Source organism: Paramisgurnus dabryanus, chromosome 8, assembly GCF_030506205.2.
Source record: "Paramisgurnus dabryanus chromosome 8, PD_genome_1.1, whole genome shotgun sequence".
Lineage (NCBI taxonomy): Eukaryota > Metazoa > Chordata > Actinopteri > Cypriniformes > Cobitidae > Paramisgurnus > Paramisgurnus dabryanus.
Window position 1 is genome coordinate 18277889 of NC_133344.1, and position 26622 is coordinate 18304510.

Consider the following 26622-nt stretch of genomic DNA (forward strand, 5'->3'; position numbering starts at 1 on the left):
CTTAATGTTCAGTTTAGATTGTGGATTTCTTTTCTTATTGCCTTATCTCCAAACAGCTGCTGTCCATGCTGAGTTTCATTATGACCAAGATCCAGGCTTCTTAGAAATCACATGACTACAAAATCTTTTCTTTTTTTATTTCAGTGTCAGTAAATGCTGGGGGTTTGTAATATTCGGTAAAAACTCAATTCACTGAAGCGGAGAAATAGTTCAACACAGTCTTAGTTAGGGATCATGTCATATCAACACAGAAAGTTGATCAGCTCTCTGGTTTCTGTGATTTTTGTTTTTCTTGTAGTGAATGCGCAGAGACCCACGTAAGTAGAATTATGGACTGGACAGCAGTTTACACTTTTAAATTTTTAATAATCCAAAAGTTTGCATATATTGATGTACTGCATGGGTTGCATATTTTTATCTTTTCTTTGCAATCAACGTCAGTGTTTCTATGTACTTTGCTTATACGCCAGATGCCTCATTGCTGCTCCAAATACAATTCATCTGGGAGTAGAGGAGACTGTTAGTGTGCAGCTCCATGGAGCGACAAGAGCAACCAGTATGGAGCTGTACTTTAAGAAACAGGTTCTTGGATCAATCGTCTCTGAAAAGAAATCTATAACCCTGAATGAAGGCAATCAATACCAGGCAGTGGTAAACCTTAAGGCAAGTCTGTGCAATTTTCATTTTTTAAAAGTGGACAACCATTTCAATTGTGTTCAATAATTGTCTACAGTACATTAAACTTTCCAAACATGTTTTCAACCTTAATAGGTTGACCCTAGCCTGTATGGAAGTGAAGGAAAAGAAACACATGTCCAGCTTGTAGCTGATAGCGAGGATGTATTTGTAAATAAAACCAAAATGGCCAACATTTTTGTGTCTTCAAAAAGAGGTTATATATTCATCCAAACAGACAAGCCGATTTATAATCCAGGAGAAAACGGTATGGCTATACTATGCTTCTGTATAGGCACGCACAGAAAAATTTCAACAACAATTATTTATTGTATTAATAATACTCTGTATTTCCTATTTTTTACTCTTTTTTCAGTCAAATATAGAATCTTCACACTTGACAACTTCATGCTTCCCATTGACGATGAAATCTATGTTCAAATAACTGTAAGTTTCTCATGTAAGCAATAAGATATGAGAGGCTGTGCTGCATAGTGAAATAAGTCATGACTGAAGGACGCTGTTAGGCGCAAAGCAGAGTTGTAGCATTAGCAATAGCGATTTTTGCTTTTAGAAAATGGTTACCACAAATATTAAAGCAAAAAATATATCAATGCAATTTTCATAAAGTATATTATAAGCCTTATATCCGCTGGAAAAAATAGTTCCTGACCGACTGTGAACAGCAAGAATGTATGATTACTTTGCTAAAGCTGGCCACAAGTAAAGATTTTAAGCCCGATTTCCACCCTCAGCGAAAGGGGGCGTTACCCAAATAGTGTTTTACCAACACTATCTCACGAGAATTTGTACATATTTTATGAGTTGGCTAATTCATATTATACCATGAGTCTATTGAATGCTGTATTCTGATTGGCTGAGAAATGTTTCATGGGTGATGATTATTTTTCTGTAAACTGAACACTTTGGGTCCTATCATACACCTGGAGCAATGCAGCGCAATGCGCAACGCAAGTGTCTTTTGCTAGTTTCAACCCGCCGCAATTATCATTTTCACGTTTAGCGCCACGTTGTTTAAATGGCAAATGCATTTGCGCCCAATGTTGCGCCCATGGGCGTTCAGGCACATTGTTGGCGCATTGCTATTTTGAGGCAACTGACCAAAAAACCTGGTCTAAAGTCTAAAGTCAATGGGTTGGTCAATGGGACCACAGCGCGGATTTGCTTATCACACACATGGATGCGCAAGCAGCACAAAAAAGCTTTTAAATATGAAAAATTAAAGCATTCAAATGTAATTGATTATGATTGAATCTCTTGGACATAAATGAGGACCGATTATGAGACGTAAGAATGCGTAAAGAGCTGCTTCACCTGTAGCCTGGTAAGTAAATAAATGCTTTGCTTTAAACAAATGCATCCGTTTTTAAATGTTTTTTTTTTATATATATATGATGACGTTGTATCTGTGGATTTGATGAGATGAGAACCTTTTTATAAGTAATGCTTTAAAAAAAATCTATGGTGCTGTCCGAGTGCTGAAATGGCTCTCTGCACGTTTGTCAATTCTTTATCTCTTGTTTGTATTTTTAGAGTACAAACTAGGGATGCTTAACAGCAGAATAAAAGTTTTTGTTTACATCATATATATGTGTGAACTGTATATAATAACTTTGTATAAATAAATGCACACACATCCATGTATATATTTAAGAAATGTTTACATGTGTATATACATTTGTATATTTATTTATAATTTATATTATATATAAACATAAATACCTAATATAACAATATTTTTTTTCTTATAATTATACATGCATGTGTGCACATTTATATATACATAATTATTATACACAGTTCCCACACATATATGATGTAAACAAAAACTATTATTCTGCTATCGATTAATCGCGATTAATCGTTAAGCATCCCTAGCAAACATTTTATTTTTGCATATTTGCAAAATATTTTATGAGATTGCAATGATTATGTAGGATATTAATACATTTACAGCTATTTTTACTTCCGTGACTGAAAGAAAATGGCTTTTAAAGGTTTTAATAAAAAAAAAAAAATTTCAATACAAATAAAAAGAACACAACTATTTAACATTAATCCTAAACTGGTGGTCTTCTTCCTCCGCTTAGTTCTTCAGTATACAAGTTCTGCTTTATAAATAGGGATTAGGCATGGCACCAGGCGCTGGCTCTGCTCTGGTCTTTTGAATTATTTGAAAATAATGCACATGTGCGGTCGTCAATTATTCCTTACTTAATTCATACGACCACATTCGTAAGTTTTGGTACGATTTGCCCTGACCCCGTGAAGTTGGGGTAAGGTGCGAGGTTAGGGGTTCGGTTTCATTTTTTTTTTCATGAGAATCGTACGATTTTGCATGATTAACTTTGAATGAATTGATACGAATTAGCCAACTCATAAAATATGTACGATTTATTCTTGAGATCAGGCTGGTTTTTAAGCAAAAACCTCTGGAGAGTAGTATTGAGAAATTGACTTATAATGTAACGATAATGTGTCATGCAAGAACTACCACAACATTTGTTTTTCTCAAGATCTCGCGTCAGTTTGAAATTGTTACTGCAGTCATCACTTGTGTGGTCTCACGGTCTTGTTGAATCATCCAGTGTGTTCGTTCAAAGGATTATGTTTAAAAAAAAACTTTTGATACTATCCCTATTTCTGTGGTCTCCCATAGATTTAAAATTATAAAAATCATCCCGTGTGTGTCAAAGGTCTAAGGGTGCTGCACATTCATACATATATTCATTGGTTGCAGCGCTCTAGCTGTGTTTTATTGTAAACAAGACACAGCTATTGACTAATCAAAATCAAGGACTGGAACACATAGCGTTTTATGATGTTTTTGAATTATGAGCATATTGTAAACAATACATACAATTACCAAAAATATAAGAATGATTTATTATTATTTCTTACAGAACTGCAAAGGCTTGATTGTTCACAATCATATTATGGTTTCTAAACAAATCCTGGAAAAAAGCATCACCATTCCAGACATGGAGGTGTAAGTTTAGTACCGATTGTATTAAAGCTTTTGGCTTCAAATATTAAACATCATGCTTATAATTTATACATTGCTTGATTATATAATGAATAATTTAAATCAACGTTTAAGAAAAAGTTAAATTTAACTTTAAACAAACTGTTGCCAGTAAACAACATCAATTTAAATCTACAGTAAGTTACTGGCAACCAGCTGCATAATTACATCTAATTATTTACATTGCAGTTATCTTCATTTAAAGGATTCTGTTCAAAAAATAAATTGAGTTTCTCAATGCTTCAGGGCAGGCCACTGGAAAATCATTGTGATGTTTCAAAAATTCCCTGAATCTGAAACAACGTTAGAATTTGAAGTCAAGGAATACGGTAAGTGCCGCAAAAACGCAAGAAACCTTCTCACCAGCACTACAGAAAACTTAAACAGTGCTTTTCTTTCTATAAGATCAAAAACTAACCAGCTGTATCTACAGTGTAATAAGTTAAATAATACAATAATACATTTTACCGTTTCTAGTTTTGCCCTTATTTGAGGTTAAGATTGAGGCACAACAGCCGTATCATATTTTAAGGAGTGAGTCCTTTCCATTTACCATCTCTGCAAGGTATGTAATGCTGTTACATGTTAATAGGACGTCTTTTGATTTACAATACTTTTTTAACTTACTGTAGCTCTCTGTTTCATTCAGATACACTTATGGGAAGGGGGTCAACGGCCTGGCATACATTAGATTTGGACTTCTTGATGATAAAGGAAACAGGACGTATCTGCCAGGCACTGAGAAACAGACAGAAGTATGTTACTATTTTGCGTTAATAAACAACAGAAGAAAAAAACACAAACCTGGACAAATCCTTTTTTTCTGTTTTATAGGTTGTAAATGGCATTGCACAAACAGCAGTACTCACTGAGGAGTTACAGAAGGCAGCAGAAATGAACAACATAAACCACATAGAGAACCATTATCTTTACATTGCAGTTACAGTTTTGGAAAAAGCCAGTGAGTCGTGAAATGTAGTTGAGACATAATGTAGTTAGTTGTCATAATTCGAAGAAATATTGTTTAAATAATTGTATTAGATGCTCAGTGTATATTTTAACATGCACTTTGCAGTAATGTTGTATTTTTTTAACATTACAATGTAAAGACATTTTGTAGAAATTACAGTATTACTGTCAGCTGTTTGCCAGTAACTTACTGTAGATTTAAATTTATGTTATTTACTGGCAACAGTTTTTTCAAAGTTAAATGGACTTTAAACATTAACACGTCTTTATTTTTACAGAAAAAAAACTAAAATAACACTTTTATGCAAAGCATTCTGGTAACCAAAATCTGAAGGAAAAAACTGAAAAAGGTTGATGAGGATTTCTGGTTACCAGAATGTTTAGCATGAGGCTGTTATTTTATAGTTTTATTCTGTAAAGACAAAGACTTGTTAATGTTTAAAGTTCATTTAACTTTGAACCAAACTTTTGCCAATAGTCAGTAAATAACATAAACTTAAATCTACAGTAAGTTACTGGCAAACAGCTGCATAACTACTGCAAATTTTGCACAGTAAAGTAAATGCATTAGCTAACATGAAGTAACAATGAGCAATTTAGTCTTTCATTTATTAATCTTTGTTATTTTTAGTTAATAGTAATAATACATTTTTTGTGTTAGTTTATTGTGCATTAAGTAAGGTTAAAAGTATTGCTCAGTGTTAGTTCATATTAGCCAATAAATTAACACATTTTTAACAAATACAACCTTGTTGTAAAGCTGTAATGATGCGAGAGTAGGGCAGGATCCAAATGCAAGTCCTTAATTAAGAAGATATAAAACAATATAATCCATGTGCAGAAATAACTCAAACATCAAACGGGACAAGAATAAATTCACAAACAACGAACATCCATGAACATTCAAAACAACGACTGACAATAGACAAATGAAACCCTAGGGAAATACAGACACATCTGAAGAGACCATCACTAGGGAACCAATGAACAAATGAACTACAAAGAATAATAAGCACGAGACAGAAAACAGGAACTCAAACATAACACAGAACATAATCATTACAAAAGCTTTACCTTTAATGTTCAAAAGTATTTATCCCTTTGATTGTGTGTTTTTATTATAGGTGGAAATCTGGAAGAAGCTGAGAGCTCTTCTGTGAAGATCGTAATTTCACCTTATGTCATTGATCTGTCAAAGACCAAGAAATATTTCACCCCAGGTGGCATATTTTCTATTGTGGTATGTGACCCAAAAGCTCCATCTGTTCCTTGTTTTCCTCTATATTTCTTTTTGTTTAAACTAGCACAAAGGATGAAGAGATGGATGTTAGTGATCACACATGTGCACACAAAAACAAAATGTATGCTTTTTTGCAGGCTACTTCTACTTATCCAAATGGCAACAGAGTCCCTTTCCTGACATTCAAAGCCACTGTTCAAGTGAAAACAGAAGGATCAGCGGACCAAATTCTGAATGAGGAGGGTTTGGGAAATGACATGGGAGATATAGCCTTGTCGTTTCAAATACCACCACTGGCCAAAACTTTATTAATTGCGGTAAAATTTTATGTGTCTCTTCATCACTATATTTGTTATTGGCTACTTTGATGATTATTGCTGTTCCGTATATAATAATATACAATTACTTTGTTTTTGAATATGAATCCTCCATTTATTTTTGTAATGTATTAAGCATCATTGCTATAATAATATTTTCTAGAGAATAGCTGTGCTGTAGTGTGAATATGAGTACAGTTAAAGTGTTGTGCATGATATTCTTGATATTCTAAAAAACAATATTTTGCAGGTGTTTGCTGAGGGGAGCGACCAGGATGTCATTCGTAGTGATGCAAAGATGACTGTCAATGCAGTTATGGCTGACAAAGGCAGATATCTTAGTTTAGAAGTGGAGCATCAGATTCTACAGCCTGGTCAAGATTTGAAAGTCACGTTGCGGGACATTACACCACAAAAAGAAGCAAGACCCACTTTCATTTATTTGATGGTAAAACAGTCAAGTAATATTGTAATAATAACATTCATTGGCCTAATAATGTTTTTTCTAAGGTATTTTGCTCTGAATTTATTCTTTTTTCATTGCAGATTTTAAGTAAGGGCAGAACTTTGCGGGTGGAAAGGGTGCAGAGAACTGAAAACACAAATGTGATGGTGCGTTTCAGTGAGGATCTGGTGCCCGCCTTTCGCCTCATTGCCTATTATTTTACAGAAGATAAAAAAGTAGTTGCTGATTCTGTGTGGGTCGATGTGAAAGATGTCTGCAAAGGAAAGGTAAAATTAAGATTATTATTATCATTAACTAGTATGCAGAATTTTCTTCCAAATGCGGTTGGAAAATCCAGTTCAGGCTGGTTTCAAGGTGTTATAGAAACATAGTTTCTAGCTGGTCATTAGCTTCTTCTATATTCCAAAACCAACTTAAGCACTCGGTATGACAGGTTTGTTGTTGGTCCAGGACAGTTGACCAGCTAATGTTCAGATCAGATCATCTATAGCAGTGTTTCTCAACTCCAGTCATTGCGACCCACCTTCCAAAATGTTTGAGATGTTATGCCTGAGATGTGTCCCTAGACGGTTTCACCGGACACACGCATGTTGTCACGGTAACACATCTGTGCGGAACTTAACTTCCGGTGTCTGTTTGTTTAATGGTCTGATTAGTAGCTAAACTGAACTCTGAAACAAATATCTCGTTGAAAATAACAAATATTTTGTTTTCTTAAAGATGAGGGGAGACAGTGATCATGGATCATTGCTGTAGGGAGGTTTGGCAGCCGATCTGTATTTAACATTGTACACATTATATAGTACACATTAGGGGGGTCCTTATAATGGGTCATTTTTTTAAATGTTCAACTCTCTCCCCCCCCCCCCTTAATTAATGTATAGGATATCAATTAAAACACACTGTGCAAAATTTTGAATTGTTCCTACAATATCTAGAGGTTGGCAAAACCTTTGAATATTTCCGAAATCACATAGTTTTTGCTAAAACTGTACCATTTAAAAATGCACAACACACATAAAACTTGCTTCTTGGAGGGTAACTTTGTTCCAGTTATTTCAGTCTCTTCTGATCCTAGTTACCATATAGCAGACTTGCTTCACGTCGCTTCAGCCATTGTCTCAGTGTATATTGTCTATTGTGCTTCAATCACATTGAAACTTTCTTGCTTTGAAAGACATATCACAACTAAAACAGGAGTTTTAATTGCATGGAGCATGGAGCCATAAGTAGGCTATATATTATTAAACAATTATACATGGTATCATATAATATGCGAATGTGTTAAACTTCAAAGTCTTGAGCAACCTCTAAATATTAATTAATATTGAACAAATGTTGCCCAATTTTTTTATTCAAACATATTGGTGGGGTGACAGCATGAACTTTTAAAAGTTGAAAAATAAGGACCACCCTAGTACACATTAAACACGGTAACGTTAGCTCAGTGCAGTTTTTATATGCTTTTGCTATGATTTGAACTAGGGTAATCTACTTGTTGTTTATTTTGCTTGTTATCAGAAATGAATCACTCTAAAAGGACTCTGTTGTTATTGATTCTTTGCGGAATTAACCGGAAGTTACTGCTGAAACTGTGTATATAAAACATCCGTTCTGCGCAGATCGATCAGGGTATGACATCAGTCACGCGAGAATGATTTAAGGGAGAGGGATTAAAAAAAATCATAGGCCCTGCGTCCCAAACCGCATACTTCCATTCTATATAATATAGGCGAATAGCACTACTTCTCGTATTCTTTGCCTACTATATAGTATGGAAGTAGGTGGTTTGGGACGCAGTGACGGAGATTTTTAAGTTCGTGACGCTCTCGCGGTACTTTTACGTCATCCGCCTGTCAGTTCTTGTGGCGCTGCATGAAATCAAACAAACCTTTTATGTATTATGCACACCAAAGCGTTTACACCGGGCACAGGTGCCTGTTTTCAATTGTTTCCAAAGGAAGGGTTGTGTTTTTCAAACATGCCAGCACCGGCGGGTTTTGTTCGCGCTGAGTGGTTTTTCTACACTGAGTTGAAAAATGTTCAACTCTGGGTGAAACACTCAGATCGTTAATGTCACTTCTCACTTGGCCGTCCAATCACAGTGGAGGAGTGGCAAGACAAATCAACATCCAACAACAACCAACCGGCGCATCGTTCACAGCGCTCAGCAGAAAAAAATGTTGGCAAGCGGCCACAGTCGCCATCAGCCTGCCGTTTTCAGCCACGTTTAAATGCTTTGGTGTACATGCCCCTAAAGCTGCATTTCAGACTAGCAGCAACTAGAAAGAGCAAAGCGAGACAATCTCATTGATTTCAATAGAAGCTTGGCTACTTCCGGTGACATGAGCGACAGTAACTATTTGCAATTGGGTGGGGTATGTATGTCCAGTCGCGCGACGAAGTTGAGAAATTGTGAGCGACTTTCGGGAGCGACTACCAATGAGAATGAAGCAGTGGAGTTCACGTCATCTGCCTCTCGTCAGTTACTGGAGTGGACAATTCTCATTTGTTTGACAACCAGATATAAAAACGCCTCTTTTGAAAGAAACAAGCAACACACAGCGACAAAGTCGCTTATAATGTGAATGTACCTTTATGGAAGAGAGTTGAAACAACGACAAGGTTCTGAGAGGAGGGTCGCGAGGACTGAAGTTGCTAAACACTTATCTAGAACAAGCTGTCAAAATCAGCCCCGGGCTGGATTGTCCAGCAAGCAAATTAGATGCTTAAATATTTAGCTTAGTGTTTCAGTGTTACATTGAATGTAAAATTGAAATCTATATTGTTGTGTATAGGTTGAAATTCTTTCATTTTCTGAAATGAAACCTGCAAGCGCGTTTGATGTGCTGGTTAAAATGGATCCAAATAGTAGAGTGGCTCTCAATGCAGTGGACTCAGCAGTTTACATTCTGAACAAGAACAAATTAAGCCCACAAAAGGTAACATGATTACTGTACTAGAAACATACACCAAAAGTGTCTGCCAAATGCTAAATGTAAATGTTTTAATACTCTTATAAGGTATATAAGGTAGAGATTATGCGATATTTGACACCATGCAATTATTTTGGAAAAAATATATATTTCTGTGAAAAATAGATTTAAAAAATAATAATTCTTGAAGTCATCTCCGATCCCAACTGTTTCTTTTCAAAACAATAATAGAGGTCATTTGTCTTCATCCACAGATGTTTGAGTACATGAACTCTTATGATCTGGCCTGCTCTGTAGGAGGGGGAGAGGACTCGAGTGCAGTTCTGCAGAGAGCTGGCCTTACTTTCATTTGTAACTGTGAACTTCCAACCCCAAGAGCCACAGGTACTATTTAGAAAAAAAAAAACATAAAAGCTTTTTCATTTAGAGAACATAATGTTTTATTTTTCCAGAACATAAATGTGTCTCTAAACGGCGCAACAGACGAGACAATGTTGCAGAATACAATGCGCTTGGTAAGTTACGAAACAAATCTGGTGTTCTTCACGTTTATGGTTTTCAGATGACAGTTAGCCTAATGATAGCGTGTTCATAGTCAACAGCTACAAGAACCAGGATAGAAAATGCTGTTTTGATGGTATAAAGCCAAGCAAAATGCAGAAGACCTGCGATGAACGTCTGAAAAACGTCGGAGGGTCAGCGAGTTGCCGTGCTGCTTTCGCAAAGTGCTGCAAAGCTGCAGATGAGAGGAGAAAGAGAGAGAGATTACAGAGGCGTAAAAGCAGCTTTGGAAGAGGTACAGAATATATTATCTTGCATAACTTCTTGGAAGGGGTTTTGTTACTTGTTGCCAGGTTGATTGTGCAAGATTAAAGTTTATCCAAGCAAACCTTCTGATTTATTCCTGACTTAAAGAAAAATGTATACATTTATACAGACAAATTTACAGTTATTCTGAGCTTATATTATGCGTATTAGGGTGGTCCTTATAATGGGTCAATTTTTTTTACATGTTCAACTCTCACCCCACATATTTTTGCTAAAACTGTATCATTTAAAAATGCAAAACATAAACACACATAAAACTTGCTTCTTGGAGGGTAACTTTGTTCCAGTTATTTCAGTCTCTTCTGATCCGAGTAACCATATAGCGGATTGCTTCATGTTGCTTCAGCAATTGTCTCCGTGTATATTGTCTATTGTGCTTCAATCATATTGAAACTTTCTTGCTTTGAAAGACATATCACAACAAAAATATGAGTTTTAATTGCATGGAGCATGGTCAAATAAGTCCATTGTTGCCATAAGTATATATTATTAAACAATTATACATGCTAGGACATAGTATCGCATAATACGCAAATGTGTTAAACTTCAAAGGTCTTGAGCAACCTCTAAATATTAATTAATATTGAAAAATTTGTGCCTAATTTTTTTATTCATCTATTCAAACATATTGGTGAGGTGAGAGCATGAACTTTTACAAGTTGAAAAATAAGGACCACCCTAATGCTCATGCATTTAAAAAATGACACTATGGTACAACTGTGCAATAAATATGATAGATTTATAACATGTATTATGGCACTCAGTTTTTGTGATTAACTGTTTTTACATAATATCATCCTACATAATGTAAAGAACTTTCTGTGAAAATAACCTTGATATCTTTAATATCGACTGAGTGAGGTTGTGTCAAAAACTGAAATCAATGAGTGAAATCTAATGTTGATGCTCCAAATTTTGTACTTAGATTATGATACTTTAGCCTGGATATCACAGACAGGGTCACATTTTGCATGGCACATTTCTTGCATTGTAAATACCACGTGCCAAAGTGGCGAAACTGTTTATTGAAATCACAGTGTCTTTTACAATTTTCCATTCCATGATGTTTCCATTCCATTCCTAGCCATTGAAGACTCACTGGAGGAAACTGTGATTAATGTGGACTCTATCTACCTGCGTAGTTATTTCCCACAGTCATGGATGTGGATACTCGCCGACTCAGACGATGCTGGAAATGTCAGGTAACCCACCTACCAGCTGCTCATGTTTTGTTGTAGATGGCTTTCAATGTCATAATAATGAATTGTCACAATATTTGTTAAACCATTATATAATTTTCTTTAGGGCTGCACGATAAATCGCATGTGATTGTCACGCGCATCTCGTCAGTAATGCCGGTTCCTTGATTAGTAGTAAATCGCCATCAGCTGCTTTCAGATGGAGCGGCATTAACTGCACAGAGCCGTAGTTCACTGACAATCGGGGCAATTTCGCATTAATTATTGCGGACGTATCGCCTGTGATATGTATGCGATATGGCCCAGCCTGTCAGTGAACTACGGCTCTGTGCAGTTAATGGCGCTCCATCAGAAAGCAGCTGATGGCGATTTAATACTAATCAAGGAACCGGCAATTACCGACGAGATGCGCTTGATCTCGCATGCGATTTATCGTGCAGCCCTAATTTTCTTCTAAAACGTCATTTAGACATCGTGCTGTTGTTCCTGATTCCATAACTACATGGGAAGTCCAAGCTGTGGGCATCTCTTCCAGAAAAGGTGCCTTAAAGGGATAGTTCACCCAAAAATGAATATTCTGTGATCATTTAATCGCTCTCATGTTGTTACAAACCTGTATAAATTTCTTTGTTCATGAACACGAAGGAAGATATTTTGAGGAATGTTTGCAACCAAACTGTTTGTGAGCCCCATTCACTTCCATAGATTTATTTTTTTTCTACTGTGGAAGAAAATGGGACTCACAAACAATTTAGTTACAAGCCTTTAAATATCTTACTTTGTGTTCGTCAGAACAAAGAACTTTATACAGGTTTGTAACAACATGAGAGCTATTAAATGATCACAGAATATTAATTTTTGGGTGAACTCCTTTTTCATTCTTAGTTTTTGATTTTCAGTTTACACTGTCAGACAAATTGGTCCCTAGCTGTCACTGGGACAGTACCCTTTCAAAAAGTACATCTTTGCACCTAAAGAGTTCATTGTATACATGTATGTACCTAGATATGTAATGGGTACTGTCCCGGTGACACCTAGGGACAATTCCTTGACCATTATTGATCACCCTGTCATTTCTTTAGGATTCTGCATTGCAGAGCCAAAGCCCCTAAGGGTCTTTCAGGACTTTTTTGTGTCTGTTACCCTTCCTTACTCTGTTAAAAGAAACGAACAGCTCCAGGTCAAAGCTGTAGTGTACAATTACAAGCCAGAGGGTTTAAAGGTAAACTTAAGAGCTGCTAGTTATAGTCATGCCGTCTAAGTAACTTAACTGAATATTTGCTTTTAAACGTGTCTATAGGTAAAAGTGAGGATGGATAGAGCAGAGGGTCTGTGTACAGTTGGCGGGAGCGATGTCGAACAGGAGGTTACGGTTCAAGGTAACTCAGCTTTTGCCGTCTATTTCACTGTGGTTCCACTGGTTATTGGAAACATCCCCATCACTGTGCTGGCCTACGGCTCGCCCACCGCCCAAGACCGGGTGAAAAAAGAGCTCCGTGTGGAGGTGATGTGCATAGTTGTCATCTACTGTGTTTTAAGGCCATATATCTAAAATATCACTGCAATATAAAGCAAAGCTTATACTGTATGATAAAATGCTTTACCATTTGCCAAATCTGTAATGCAAGATTTATGAGCGCTCAAAGCTAATTCTGCACCACATTGAAAAACTCAAATCTCCTTCTAACCATTCATATTTAGGAAGAAGGGCAAATCGTTTCTGTGGACAAGGAGTTTAACATTAATCCAAAAAGTAAGAATCAAGCATATCAGCAATTGTTTGGTAATCAAGTATTTGGTCTAAAATTTTTTATTTTGCACAGTCAGGAAATTAGAAATTGATATCCCAATCCCTGCTGATAAGATCCCCAACGGGCAGGACTCCATCTCTGTTGGATTTAAAGGTAAGGTAAAGTTTTATTGACTTTAAAGGACAACTAACAGTAATAAAGCCCATACTGTGTTAATAAATCTAGATGGGCGGAACCTCCTCAACACCTTCTTGAGCCATCTCACTGTGATGGTTAGCTTGGCCTAAAGTTGTTTTGTGATGCTATAAAGTGTGTATCGGTGTTGTACTGATGTTTGGATAAATAAATGCGTTATGTTCCAGGTGGGGTGATGAGCAAGTCAGCATATAACTGTCTAAACCTGGAAGGTATTAACAAACTCATTAAGCTGCCTAAAGGATGTGCAGAACAGACTATGGTATTGATGTCTCCTGCTATTCATGCCATAAGATACCTGGATGCCACCAACCAATGGATATCACTAGATGCTGAACGAAGGGATGAGGCCAAATCAATGATCGAGACTGGTGCGCATGCAACACTACATATACTGTTACATTTAAAGGTGCAATTTGGGACTTTTAGAAGGATCTCTTCTGGACAGAAATACAATATAATATACATAACTATATTATCATTGGTGTATAAAGACCTTACAGAATGAACTGTATTGTTTTTATTACCTTAGAATGACCCACAGGTCCCCTTACATGGAAATCACTGCCATGTTTCTACAGTAGCCCTAAATGGACAAACTGTTCTATACACAAACTGATGCTAAATAGTAGGGATGCACCGAAATGAAAATTCTTGGCCAAAACCGATAAAGAGGAAACCAAGGCCAAAAACCAAAACACCGAAAGAAATTATAATGCCAACTATTAGAACCATTGCATTTATGGCTATCACTAACTTTAATAGGGGTGTGTGACTGATCACAAAATTCACAGTTCGGATCACATTACAGTTTTTGAGGCACGGATCAGATTATTTTTCGGATCATCAAAAAGGGGATGGGAAAATCTAATAACAAATGAAGAGTTTTGTTGCAAACGAGATAAATCCGTTTTTAACATTTTTGTCAAAACATGTTTATTATTATGTTATCATGTTATTATTTTGTTTTATTGTGCTACTTAGCTGTATTTTTTAAGTTATGGAGGTTTAAATCACAACAAACCAACAGTTGAATTGATATTAATTGGAATGCACAACCAAAAAACGAGATTTCTGAAAAATTTAAAAAACGTTTACATTTATAAAAAAAGAACAAAGTTGTACTTAAATTAGGTTTGAAATTAGCATTAGGTACAGAAATAAAATTAAATGATACTAAATAGTACTAAGTTTGTAATCATAGGGGAACCATTTTAAGTGCTATATAGCACCTCTGTAAAACCATAAGTGGTGCTAAAGCATGACTATAGCACCACTTATCGTTCAACATAGCACAATATGGTTCTACACAGGTTCTACATAGTCGCTGTTTAGCAATAAAAATGGTTCCCCTACGATACGAGCCAGTGAATAGGGCTGTCACTTTTGTGAAAAAATCATTTTCGATAACAGACAAATGTAAAGAGAGCGCCTGAAACGCACAAGTCAGCAATATCTCTTATTCATTGTCATGAAGTTTCGTGCAGAATAAAAAACAGCAACAGTAGTGCAACATTCTCTAAAAAAAATATGCAGAGTGGACTGCTGTCATAAATGAAAAACATTACTGCAGGCTTCAACCAGCTGCTTTTATGATTTAGGCAATTCAAAAATTATTTTAAATAATGATTCGATCCATTTCAAACAACTGTTCAAAAATGAAACTTTAAATAGACTTACTTGAAGTTGAGAACATGCTGTGTATTTTTTTATTAAACGTAACCGACACTTAGGCGGCACTAGGCAGGCATAATGAAATGCGCAAAAAGACTAGGGCCACAAGTCGATCGACATTTTAGGGGTCAAGAGCAGAGCGCTTTTCATTCACTATATGTCCATCACAAACGCGGGTCACTGTCAGCTCGCAAGGGTGGCTCCTTGTCATAACTCATCATCTCCTGTAAGGTCACAATTTCGACGCTCTCTCGTGTTGCACAGGTTTATTGACGTTGTCCTCCATTTTCTTTGCAAAACACTAGATGCAGCGATTGAAAGCGTGAAACTATAGGTGCGTAAAATTGCTGGGTATTTTCTGTCTAGCTTTCGCACACCTACTGCACTTTCGGAATTCTTTATTTTCTTTGTGAGTTTTGTTACATCTATATTTTTAACTGTTTAATTCTTTTAAAATTAATAGTGTACATTTGGTTAAAATCGATTGCCTATTTTCGTTTTCGAAACTTTTTTTGGTTGGTCCGATCGAATGTGCAATCGATTTTTCGAACGAAAAGTGACAGCCCTACCCGTGAACCACTTTTGGTGCTATTCAGATTTGTATGTTGTCTCAGACGATGACGTCTTTATCCTGTAGCGGCTACCGTAGCTTCACTATCCGTTTTGAAAGGGAGGGGTGAGCTGTGGATCTCACTGCTAGATGCCGCTAAAAGTCCCACAAGACACCTTTAACAGGCTAGGGATAATGTATTTTTTATGAAAGTAGATTTGTCAAATGGTACATTTGTTTTTTGACTGTATGTCTTAAGAAGTAAACAATTGAGCACCAGCATACAACCTAATGCACATATGTCTAACAAATAATTCAAAGCAAAACGACATCATAAACTGTACTTTTCAGCTATATACATCTTGGTTTCATAATGTATGTTTATATACCAGGCTACCGCACAGTCCTCACCTTTAAAAAACCTAATGGATCTTATGGAGCATTTCTGTCGACTCCTAGCAGTATTTGGTAAGTTTTCGATTCCTGTAGTTTAATTGGTAGAGAATAAAGCATATAAACCGTATACCTGGCTTGAATCCTGTGCTCCTGTATAGCTTAGTGGTAGAGCATTGTGTTAGTAGCGCAAAAGGCCATGGGTTCAAAAACAGGGAACACACATGTGGAGGCTGGTCATTTCTTTTTCGATGGCGCACAATGCGAAGCTCGTCACAACATGTATTCAGCCCGCCATGTGTGTGGCTTGTCATATCAAAATATGTGATTGGCGCATCATGTAAACTTATGTGCATCACGTGTCATGTCAAAATAAGTGACATTTGTAAACATGAGCATCTCTTTTATCATGAACCCTTTCAACGCATGTGCAGGAGCATAGACTGTAAAAAAAGATGGACGACGCCTGTTCGCTCTCTTCCATTGGTGAAAAGTGAAGCCGCCAGTGTCCCAATACGGCGCTGACATCTTGGGTCTTGAGTCTGCGCAGTATCGATTTCGGGACCAGTCATGCGCAGTAGTGGGCAGGAAGTGAAGCCGCGAAATCAAAACCCCGCCCTCGCTCTCGTAGAATGCGCATATCACACGATATCACAGCTGTCAATCATGACGTGACACCACCGTTTTTATATCATTAAATAACTAACTAAACACAAACCTATTTTAAAAACAAACATTTGAATGTACATCAGCGTGATAAAAACTACAGTAAATGACAGAAACCAGCTTCGGAAAAGAGATAATTGAAGTGTAATTAATTTTTTTAGTTGGTCTCAAGTCCCATTGAATAACATGGGGAAGCGGGGTTTATGACCTATACTGGGACCAGTCACGGGGGGGCGATCGAGACGTTTTGGCTTCACTTTTCAGGGCTTGTGCGGCACACTTGTGCAGGAGGCGTATATTTTAAAATGACGCATGATGCACGTGGTTTACATGATGCAACAAACACATATTTTGGCATGACAAACAACACACGACACTCCGAATACATAATTTGTGTCTCTCGGAAGAACACACATACTGAAAAAAAAAACTGTAAACCTTGTAATGCACTGTAAGTCGCTTTGGATAAAAGCGTCTGCCAAATGCATAAATGTGAATTAATCCATTTAAGTTTTCTGGAATAAAGGAATTTCCCAAATGCTTTAAACTTTCATCCATATGTTCATTCTGTAGGCTTACTGCATTTATTGCCAAAGAGCTGATGGAGGCCCGGAAAATTATCAGTGTGAGCGACTCTTATATTAAGGAGGCCATGTCCTATCTGATCTCTAAACAGAAGAACAACGGGGCATGGGATGACCCTAATCCTCTGTATGACAGAGGAATGAAGGTACAACTAAATACTTCAAGAGATAGTTCACCCAAAAGGGATGATTATGGCATCATTTACTAACCCTCGAGTTGTTACAAACCTGTATACATTTCTTTGTTCTGCTGAACACAAAGAATAACCACTTTTTTGGAACTTTATTCACTTCATACTATGGAAGTCATGGTGCTTCTGCTTCCTGCTCATTTATAAATATCTGCAGTGTGTCCACATTTATTGTTAACATTAACTATATAAAGACCAGTGTTCGTTTTTAGGGAGGAGTTGGAAAGGCAAAAGATGACGTCCCTTTAACTGCCTTTGTACTTCTATCAATGTATCGCGCCTCAAAAATGTACGAGCTGGGAACAGACACAGAACTGGTAATGTATGAACAGAATATTTCAAATGAATATTTCTGTTTGCACTCCTAAATAAACAGACTGACAGACAGTATGTAGCATTTACAACATAAAGGAAATTATTTTCAATTTTATTCCAGAGAATGGCAATGGAAAAGGCAAAATCTTATCTAGAGGAGAAGGTGGATGTCTTGCAGAGCCCATATGCGGTTGCTATCACAGCTTATGTTATGTCCCTCCAAAAACCGTTAACAGATGAAGCCCAACGTGTCCAGCAACAACTGAAAGCGGCAGCCAACTGTGCCAACTGTTAGTAATGAAGTCGATTTATCTGCACCATTTTAATTTCCTTGTAATAGTTATTGTTTGTTTTCATTGAAAATAACATCTGGTACATCTTCTATTGTTCATTGTTTAACACCAGAATGAATTTACATCTCAAGTTAAATACATTAACACTTCCTTTTTGTTTTTAACCCTTGAGAACCCACAGGGTAAAATTTGTTCATTAGAATAAATTGGTTTTTGGATTTTCCTGGGTTCTCCAGGGTTAAAGTAAATGGGTATGTTCACCTAGATGAGCAAACATTGACAGAATCCAGAATACAGCGTAGTAAAACAAACACTATAATAAAAGGAACAAATAATAAAAAAATGTAACTGCACATGCATAATTTATTAGCTACCAACGTGTCACCAATAAAGTCGCTTTTGCTAAGGTATCATTTTGACCAAGTGAAGAACAATATAATTATAGACAGGTAAAGGTAATGACATCCAAGTCACCAATGATTAATTTGTAAACATGAAATAAAAAAATACAGGCAAAACATACACATGTAAATATAAATAGGACAAAATACACAATAATATAATGATATTAAATTTTACTGGGACTTACATTAGTGGGTATTTTGTCCTATTAATTTTTACATTTGTATTTTCTGCCTGTATTTATTCATGTTTACTTTAATAATTTTTTATATATTTAAATGATAATGTCTGGTCACTGATTCTTACATTATCTTGCTATCTTCTGTGTAGCAAAGTGTTTCTGGAACATCGAGGGTGGAAATTCAAAAGGCCAGGCTGATGCGGAGGCTGTGGAGACCACAGCATATGGCCTACTGAATGCACTGTCTGTCGATGACAAAGAGATGGCTAAACAAATCGCTAACTGGCTAACAGAGCAACGCGGGTATGGTGGTGGATTTCGATCAACACAGGTGGGTGACAGGAACACACAGAAACATTTGATTTTTAGAACTTTAGATGAACCAGTGTGAATCAGTTTAAATTGTAATATAGTAAAGTAATATGCACACATCCAAACAAGCTTTAGCATGTGCTGCTTGGTCAGGGCCGCCTTAACCTAATGTGAGGCCCTGGGGCTGAAAGGTTTTGGAGGCCCCCCATCCCCCAAATTTATAGTTAGATTTTTTTAAGTGTAATATCTAAGTAATCTACATCACAAAATGCATTAGATTCTTTTGAGACATACAACAGTGAGTTTTCCCTCTTTGACCCAGAAAACACCATAATATATTGTTATTAACATATCACTGAGCCCACTTGAGCATAAACACAAGACACTTTATTTAACAACCACACACACAGCAACTTGTGGTGAAAATAAAACCAAAATGTGTGAAAGTATATATGTTTATAAGCTTGATGTTTTTATTGTTTTTGGAATATACAAATTTGCAGAAAATTGCCACCCACTAACTAAATGCTCACAAATAGTTTTAAAAATATAATAAGTTAAAGTTAGTTTTAAAGTGAAAATGCACTAATGATAACAAAAGATAAGTCTTTATAGACAGAATTTTGTTTTTTAATCAGTTATTTATTTTGTAGGCTATTGAAGATATAGTACGCATTGTATTTAGTATTTATGCATACATAAGCATGTAAAACGAACAAGTATGAATATGCACAAAACAGACAGGGAACACACCTGTATATAAGATCTTTAGATAAGGAGATTATAAATATGAATTGTGCTATCAGGGGATGATCACGTTATGGTCTTGTCGCTCTTTACTTTAGACTTGCACCTTTACCGTTGCGTCTCTTTCTCGTCTTTCTAAACCAACAGATGTGTGTACTGTGAGCTAACTTCGCTTCAAACTACATCGCTCCAGCTGTGGACGCGTCACTGATATAAACGCGAGTAAACTTAAACTTTATAACAACTAACAGCATTATGTGCGGGAACTCCTTTCTTTATTTGGCGGCACAGTTTCTTGCGCACGTTTAGAGAGACTTCTGTTTGCCAGAGACTCAGCTGCAAGAGCACAGAGAGAGCGAGGGAGCCCGCGCGCGAAAGAGAGAGAGAGACCTGCACCTCATTAGTGCTTATTATGAAATTTCAGAAATTTCTCTTTCATTTGATGGTGGATTATTTCCCGTTTCTCGTTCACACTCAGTCTAACATGCAGGAATGCCAAGTTGACAACGCGCACTTAATTAAATTATGCGGAATAGAAAAATCTGTTACGTCTGATATTTTATTTCACGGTAAGTTACCACAGACCAATCAGCAGCCATGTAACATGCAATTAGAGTGATTGACAGAAAACCTGACAAATTACAAAACAATATGACCTTTTCAGCTCATCATGAACGCGAACATGGGAGGCCCCTGAACTTGGGAGGCCCCTGGGCTTCAGCCCAGGTAAGCCCGTGCATTAAGGCGGCCTTGTGCTTGGTCAAAAAAAAAGAGATTGCAGTACTTAAAGCTTAAATGTAGTAATACACTGCTATTTTTGCTCTCAAAGTAAATACATTTGGACAAACAGTCTATCACATCTTTGTTGGATGGTCACCATGTGATATAGGCCAAGACTTTTCAAACTTTGATGCCAAGGACCCACAAATATGATGAAATATACATCACGTTATATGTTTTTGGTGTATAAAGAATAAATTGGTTACACTAAAGGGGGTTGCACACCGGCCGCTCAGCGTCGCGTCTAGGACAACTCGGAGGTGTCGTAAACCGGAAATGCACATTAAATAGCGCAAACTTTGTCAGGTAGCGTCTAATTCAAAATGCAAAATATACGTTAGCAGCCAATGTTAATGGTTAATAATTTGGGACAAATATGATGTTTTTTAAATGTTAAACTATGTGAGTGGCGCGACAGGGATTTGAGCAACTTCCTGAGTCGTAGCTGGGCGGCGCAGACAGGCGGCACCTGTCGGCACCGGTGTGCGTATACTCATAGAAAGCAATGTCTTCGAGTTTTTTTAGAACGGTGCGCTGCTGAGCTGCACGTCCTGTGTGCGACCCCCTTTAGAGTAATGCTAGATGTATAAACCTAAAAAGAAACATTTTCAATTCAAATTTATTTGCAACTTTGACAAAAAAATTTTTGCTTTACAAGGTGTACTACCTTACAAAACGCCAGTGAGTGAGATAAAGGGGACTGTAAAGACGCCTTTTCACTGTACACAACAGAAGACAGCCGATAAACCGTCAGGCTTTCATTCCTTATGAAGAGTCTGGGGTGCCAACCATCTTCGGATGCGTAATTTTTTGGATTCGATTTGAGCTCTGGATATGTAAAAAAATTTAACTTATGCGACTACACCGAATGCAACATGCAGACTGGAAGTGATGTATTTTAGTGTATTTCAATCAAAATACTGCATGCAAGGTGAAAATTATGAATCCTTTATGAAAAGTTTATCAGTTACACTTGAATTCTATAAAAACAATTAATAACTGATAAATAATAAATTATTAATTTAATATATGCATCACTGTTTATTGTTTTATTCATTTGCATTCATTTATTTATTCCACTATGGTGAATATTTGTAGATTGAAGGCTTTTGCGCTGGAATGAGCTTCTCTCCCATGTTGGCACAGATTTACAATTAAACTGAAATTTCATTACGACTGCCATGAGGGGGCGAACTCCGACAGTCGTGTACAGTGGAAAGGCGGCTTAAGACACTAGAAAGATACAAATCAAAATGAATTGGAATGTATGTAGCAAGAAATAAGAGATAAACACATAATAAATATATAAAAAAAATATTCCTTTTTTCTCTTATATTTCATGGGAACTCCCTAGAACCTCCTGGAGAACCCCGTGGGGTCCTTGGACCACAGTTTGAAAACCCCATGTCTATAGGCTGTTTCACAAGCCAGTCAGTCAAAAGACAAAATGACATTTGTTAAACTAGATTACTGTAACTGAACATTTTTAAACCTGTGGCCGATTGCATAAACATAGCCGTGAAGGTAAGACCATGTCTTAAGTAGTAGTCTTACTGTACCAACTAGTAATCAGTTAGGGCTAATCAGTCTGACTATATAGATTTAAATTAGACCAACCTACCTTTTTATGTAACAGGCTTAAAACAATTATGATCAGTCTTGAAGAAAAAAATACATGACTAACTTTTAAGATGCAACTGGCCAGTTGGTTGTTGGTTCCTCAACTTGCATCAATTTTCACATTTCAGGATACAGTTGTGGCACTTGAGGCTCTTGCGAAATTCAGCATGCAGAAAAATGACGTAGAAGACCTTAATCTGCGGGTTGAAATGTGCCTTGAAAATGGTCAAAAGCAGGACATCCACTTGACAAGACAAAATGCGATTATCCACGAAGCTGTTCAGGTAAGAAGGATCCAGCTGTAAACCTCTGTGAAGGCCGGTAATCCAAGTACAGGAAAGCAAACCAGTTCGAATGAGGTTTACCAAATGACAGGTTTATATTACCAAGTATACATTTTATCAGTATAAAGGGTCCAACCCATGACCTTTTGCTGCTCACTCACTTTGACCTTGCCGGCCCAAGAAATATATGGCCAATAAAGTAAGTGAAGTGATTTATTTATGCAATTTAATGTTTTACACTTTCCACAGATCAGAAATTTTGGTAAAATTACCATAAATGTTGCAGGAACAGGACGTGGAACTTTAGGAGTAAGATTTATCCTAGTATAAAAATATGCATGAATTTAAATTAAAATGAATATTAGTTTTAAGTGTTACCTTGTTACAGATCACGCAGATATACAGATCTATGAAGAAGGAAGAATCACACTGTGATCTTTTACACCTTAGTGTATCCGTGAAAGGAGAGCTGCAATATAGTATGTAAAATATCTATCAACAAGGAAAGAAATATAAATTAATTGCATTACACTGTGCTGTATAAATCCAATAACACATCAATATGATATGATGTAGGAGAGAAGGACTATGAACCAAGCTTTGATGATTATTACAATTATGAAACTGATGAAAACCTGCATAGGGACGAGCCCATGAGCAGCATGGAGTGGTTTGATCTTCGCAGCCGCAAAAAACGTCAAGTTTCCGAAGAACCGCATAAAGATGGTAAACTCTCATACGAAGTGTGTGTTGGGTAAGCTTAGGAAACAAATCTTCGTATATATCCATTTTTTTTATTATTACATATCAGCATGCCCTCTCTGAGATAAATTGGATTTTTTTCACAGGGTGAAAAATAACAGTTCTGTTGGTATGGTCAACGTGGACATCACACTTCTGAGCGGTGTGGTACCAAACATAGAAGATCTGGAAGATGTCCGTATGAATTTTTACACAGTATTTGTAACCATCTTTAGATTTATATACAAATTTATTAATTTTTTGTTATTTTCTGCAGATTATGAAGGGAACAGAGAAGTATATTGATCGCTATGATGTTTACCAAAATAAAGTCTTTCTATATTTTCAAAAGGTAACAAATGTTTCTTTTTGTTTCTGTTATGAAATTGAAAGTGTGCTTACTTAAAAGCTTGTTTATAAGTAACGTTAAGGAATTGAGAAATAAGCCCTGAAAGTGTGATGAGGACCCAATGCGAAGGGTCTTGTATTACACAAGGGGGTTATTTTACGAAACAAAAGGATGTCTGTACATTATCCCACTTATTACACGGCTATTTACCTCATAAGTTATGTTTTATGTTTTAAATATTGATTTGAAATATTTTATTCGCTCATTTGCAGACCTTCCGTGAGGAAAACCCGTTAATTTTCATTTTTAGGACAAGAAAAACTTTGGTTTAATCATTTGTAAATATAATGTCATGTATGTTATTAAAATACATATTTATATTAAATTTTGTGTAATATTAAACTGTACCTGTCAAAATGATTAGCAGCATCCGTGTGTTATTAGTTTTGAGCGGTTGGGGAATTACAAACCTGCAAATGTCGCGACTGTCCAATCAGAATCAAGCATTCCAACAAACCGTGTAATAAATTATTATTATTATTATTTATAATATTAATTAATTTATTATATCACAGACCATAAAAACTTTAATAATGTTGTTCTGCACTGTTTTTGTTTTTTAAATAGCCTATCTCATGCTTTTAAAGATTAATGTTCTGCTGCCCTCTACTTTCCTGTTGGTGTATTGCATTGCTTCTCTCTCCATTTTTGCTCAATTTTGCAATACAAAATGCATTGGAGTTGGAGCTTGTCTGATTCTGTTGTGATGGATGTCTCTGTTATGATGCCAAAGATCAGCCAGTCATTCAATATTATTTTTTTGCCATCAGATCACTGAAGCAAAGACCTGCTTTTCGTTTGGTGCTGAACAGATTGTTCCCATGGGCCTCGTCCAACCCGCTCCTGCTGTCATCTATGAGTATTACAGCCCAGGTCATCAAATAAAGTGCATGTTTTACAAACATAACCCTTTTAAAGTTTAAGATCTGCCTCATGCTATCACATGTGTTTTCCAGCGAAGAGATGCGGTATATTCTACACAGCCCCTCAGAAGAGCTCAATGATATCCAAACTGTGCAATGGAGATTTGTGCACATGTGCAGAAGGTGAGAAACCTTCGTCATATTTACTATGAGATATTGGAGACAGGATTAAGTTGTCAGACTCTTTACTGTAATGTGTATCCCCATATAGACTACACAAATATTTAGTATCTGTAAGCCGTGTATTAAAAATAGATCTATACTTCATAACAGGGTAGGACAGTTAAAGGAATACAGGGAAATATCAAAATGACCCCATGATGCACTCACCCTCACACAATCTGAGATGTCCATCATCTTTCAGGCGCTTATAATGGTAGAAAACAGGCATTAGAAAAAAATCACATTGAAAAAATTACATTGATTACCAGCAAAATACCTTTATTAACCCCTTAGAGCCACGTGGATTACTTCTATGAGGGATGGATGCACTTTTTGGGAGGTTTTGGGGTTTAAAGTCAGATGTTGTTCCCTGATCCCTGTTTTCTACCGTTATACATTTGGAAAAACAAGGACATTTTCTAAAATAACTTCAAATGTATAAGTCTGAAAGATGATGAAGATGTATCTCTCGGATATATTGATGGCAAGTAAATCATGGGGTATTTTTTATATTAGGCTGGAGTATCGCTTTAAGCATGAGGTGATAATAAAGCTCTGATATTTTGTTCTTTTATAGGTGGCTGTCCAAAGTTGAAGGTGACCTTCAGCAGGAACATAGATCAAAACACTCGGAGTGATTTTGCATGTTACTCTCCCGTCGTCGATTACGGTGGGAAACCAAACCAAGTAATGCTTCTCAAAATGATGTTACCAGGTCTTACCCTTCCCCTTGGTTATATTTAAATCAATCCTGTTTTCATATAGTTTACGTGATCATACTTCTCAACTCAAGCACAGATGGTGTATTTACATACTACACTACAGTAATAACTGATGTTCTTCAAACTGGTGAGTTCAGATTATAATTTTTTTAACTCCAAGCATTATATATAATATTAAATAACACTCACTGTCCTGTCAAAGGGAGGGACTCTGGCATCCAAAAGGATGCTTCACGTCAAATGGTGCTGCGCTCGGCCTGTGACGATTTTACACTGAGAAACGATGCGAGTTATCTGCTTATGGGCCAAAATGAAGACATCATTGCTCTGAATAGCGCAGGAACACAGTAAGCCACATCATCTCATGTTTTACATTTACTCATTTGCCTTTTAAGACGTGCATGTGATGAGTACATGCACTCATTAGGAATGTTGCTAGCACCATGTTGTTTACATTATTTTTTACTTTTGTCTGTTTGTAAAGGTTCAGGTATATGTTAAACAGTGACATGTGGATTGAGGAGATACCAGAGGAGAAGAAATGCAGAGGAACCTTGAGTCGCTCCGCCTGCCACCTGCTGAACAAATTCATGCAACAACACCCCATAAAACGCTGTGATATTTAAAACAATAACCATGAATGAGATCAGTATGTGGGTTGGTAAATCGTGTGCTTTTATTTCTAGTGCATACTGACATATAAAGAAAGTTACAGTTGGATACATCACAATCTGGAATATTTCCATTTGGATTTTAATCGGGAATTGTAATATTGGTAATACAGCAGATTCACTTTATATTACATTACAATAATCCTAGAAATTATGTCATTAAAATAAACAACCATCTTCTACTGCCCGTATTATAATTTTATACTCTTTTAGGGCAGTTTTAGAGATGATACAATTCTGATACATACATTTTAGGATATACTGTATTGATGGCTTAAACAACATCTGCTTTCCATCGCTTGTTCGCATTTGTTCAGAATAAGTACAGAAGTTTAATCAGATTATAAATGGTTTAACTCCAAATAAAATATAAATGCTGA

At 36.5% G+C, this 26622-nt stretch overlaps 1 protein-coding gene across 1 annotated transcript; it reads left to right on the forward strand.

Annotated features, from left to right (window-relative positions):
- c4 (complement component 4) lies at positions 1 to 26622 on the forward strand. The gene is made up of 41 exons (XM_065280811.2): positions 1 to 317; positions 471 to 663; positions 772 to 943; positions 1052 to 1122; positions 3600 to 3685; positions 3968 to 4050; positions 4199 to 4286; positions 4371 to 4476; positions 4556 to 4682; positions 5815 to 5930; positions 6068 to 6247; positions 6498 to 6695; positions 6794 to 6979; positions 9512 to 9655; positions 9904 to 10033; positions 10102 to 10164; positions 10245 to 10445; positions 11562 to 11679; positions 12146 to 12216; positions 12759 to 12898; positions 12977 to 13180; positions 13378 to 13429; positions 13500 to 13580; positions 13790 to 13993; positions 16239 to 16314; positions 17479 to 17635; positions 17893 to 17997; positions 18117 to 18285; positions 19021 to 19202; positions 22459 to 22614; positions 22864 to 22923; positions 23003 to 23093; positions 23191 to 23368; positions 23463 to 23550; positions 23633 to 23707; positions 24535 to 24637; positions 24721 to 24810; positions 25427 to 25519; positions 25615 to 25698; positions 25774 to 25918; positions 26056 to 26622. Exons 1-41 carry the CDS (start codon positions 235 to 237, stop codon positions 26195 to 26197), a joined length of 5091 nt encoding a protein of 1696 aa, XP_065136883.1. The 5' UTR covers positions 1 to 234; the 3' UTR covers positions 26198 to 26622.

What these genes read in the sequence shown, in the direction of transcription:
- c4 (XM_065280811.2), top strand. Translation starts at nt 235, where the DNA reads ATGTCATATCAACACAGAAAGTTGATCAGCTCTCTGGTTTCTGTGATT. An exon ending in CCACTTTCATTTATTTGATG is followed by an intron (nt 6,696 to 6,793) that starts GTAAAACAGTCA and finishes TTTTCATTGCAG; the next exon opens with ATTTTAAGTAAGGGCAGAAC. An exon ending in AACTGATGTTCTTCAAACTG is followed by an intron (nt 25,699 to 25,773) that starts GTGAGTTCAGAT and finishes GTCCTGTCAAAG; the next exon opens with GGAGGGACTCTGGCATCCAA.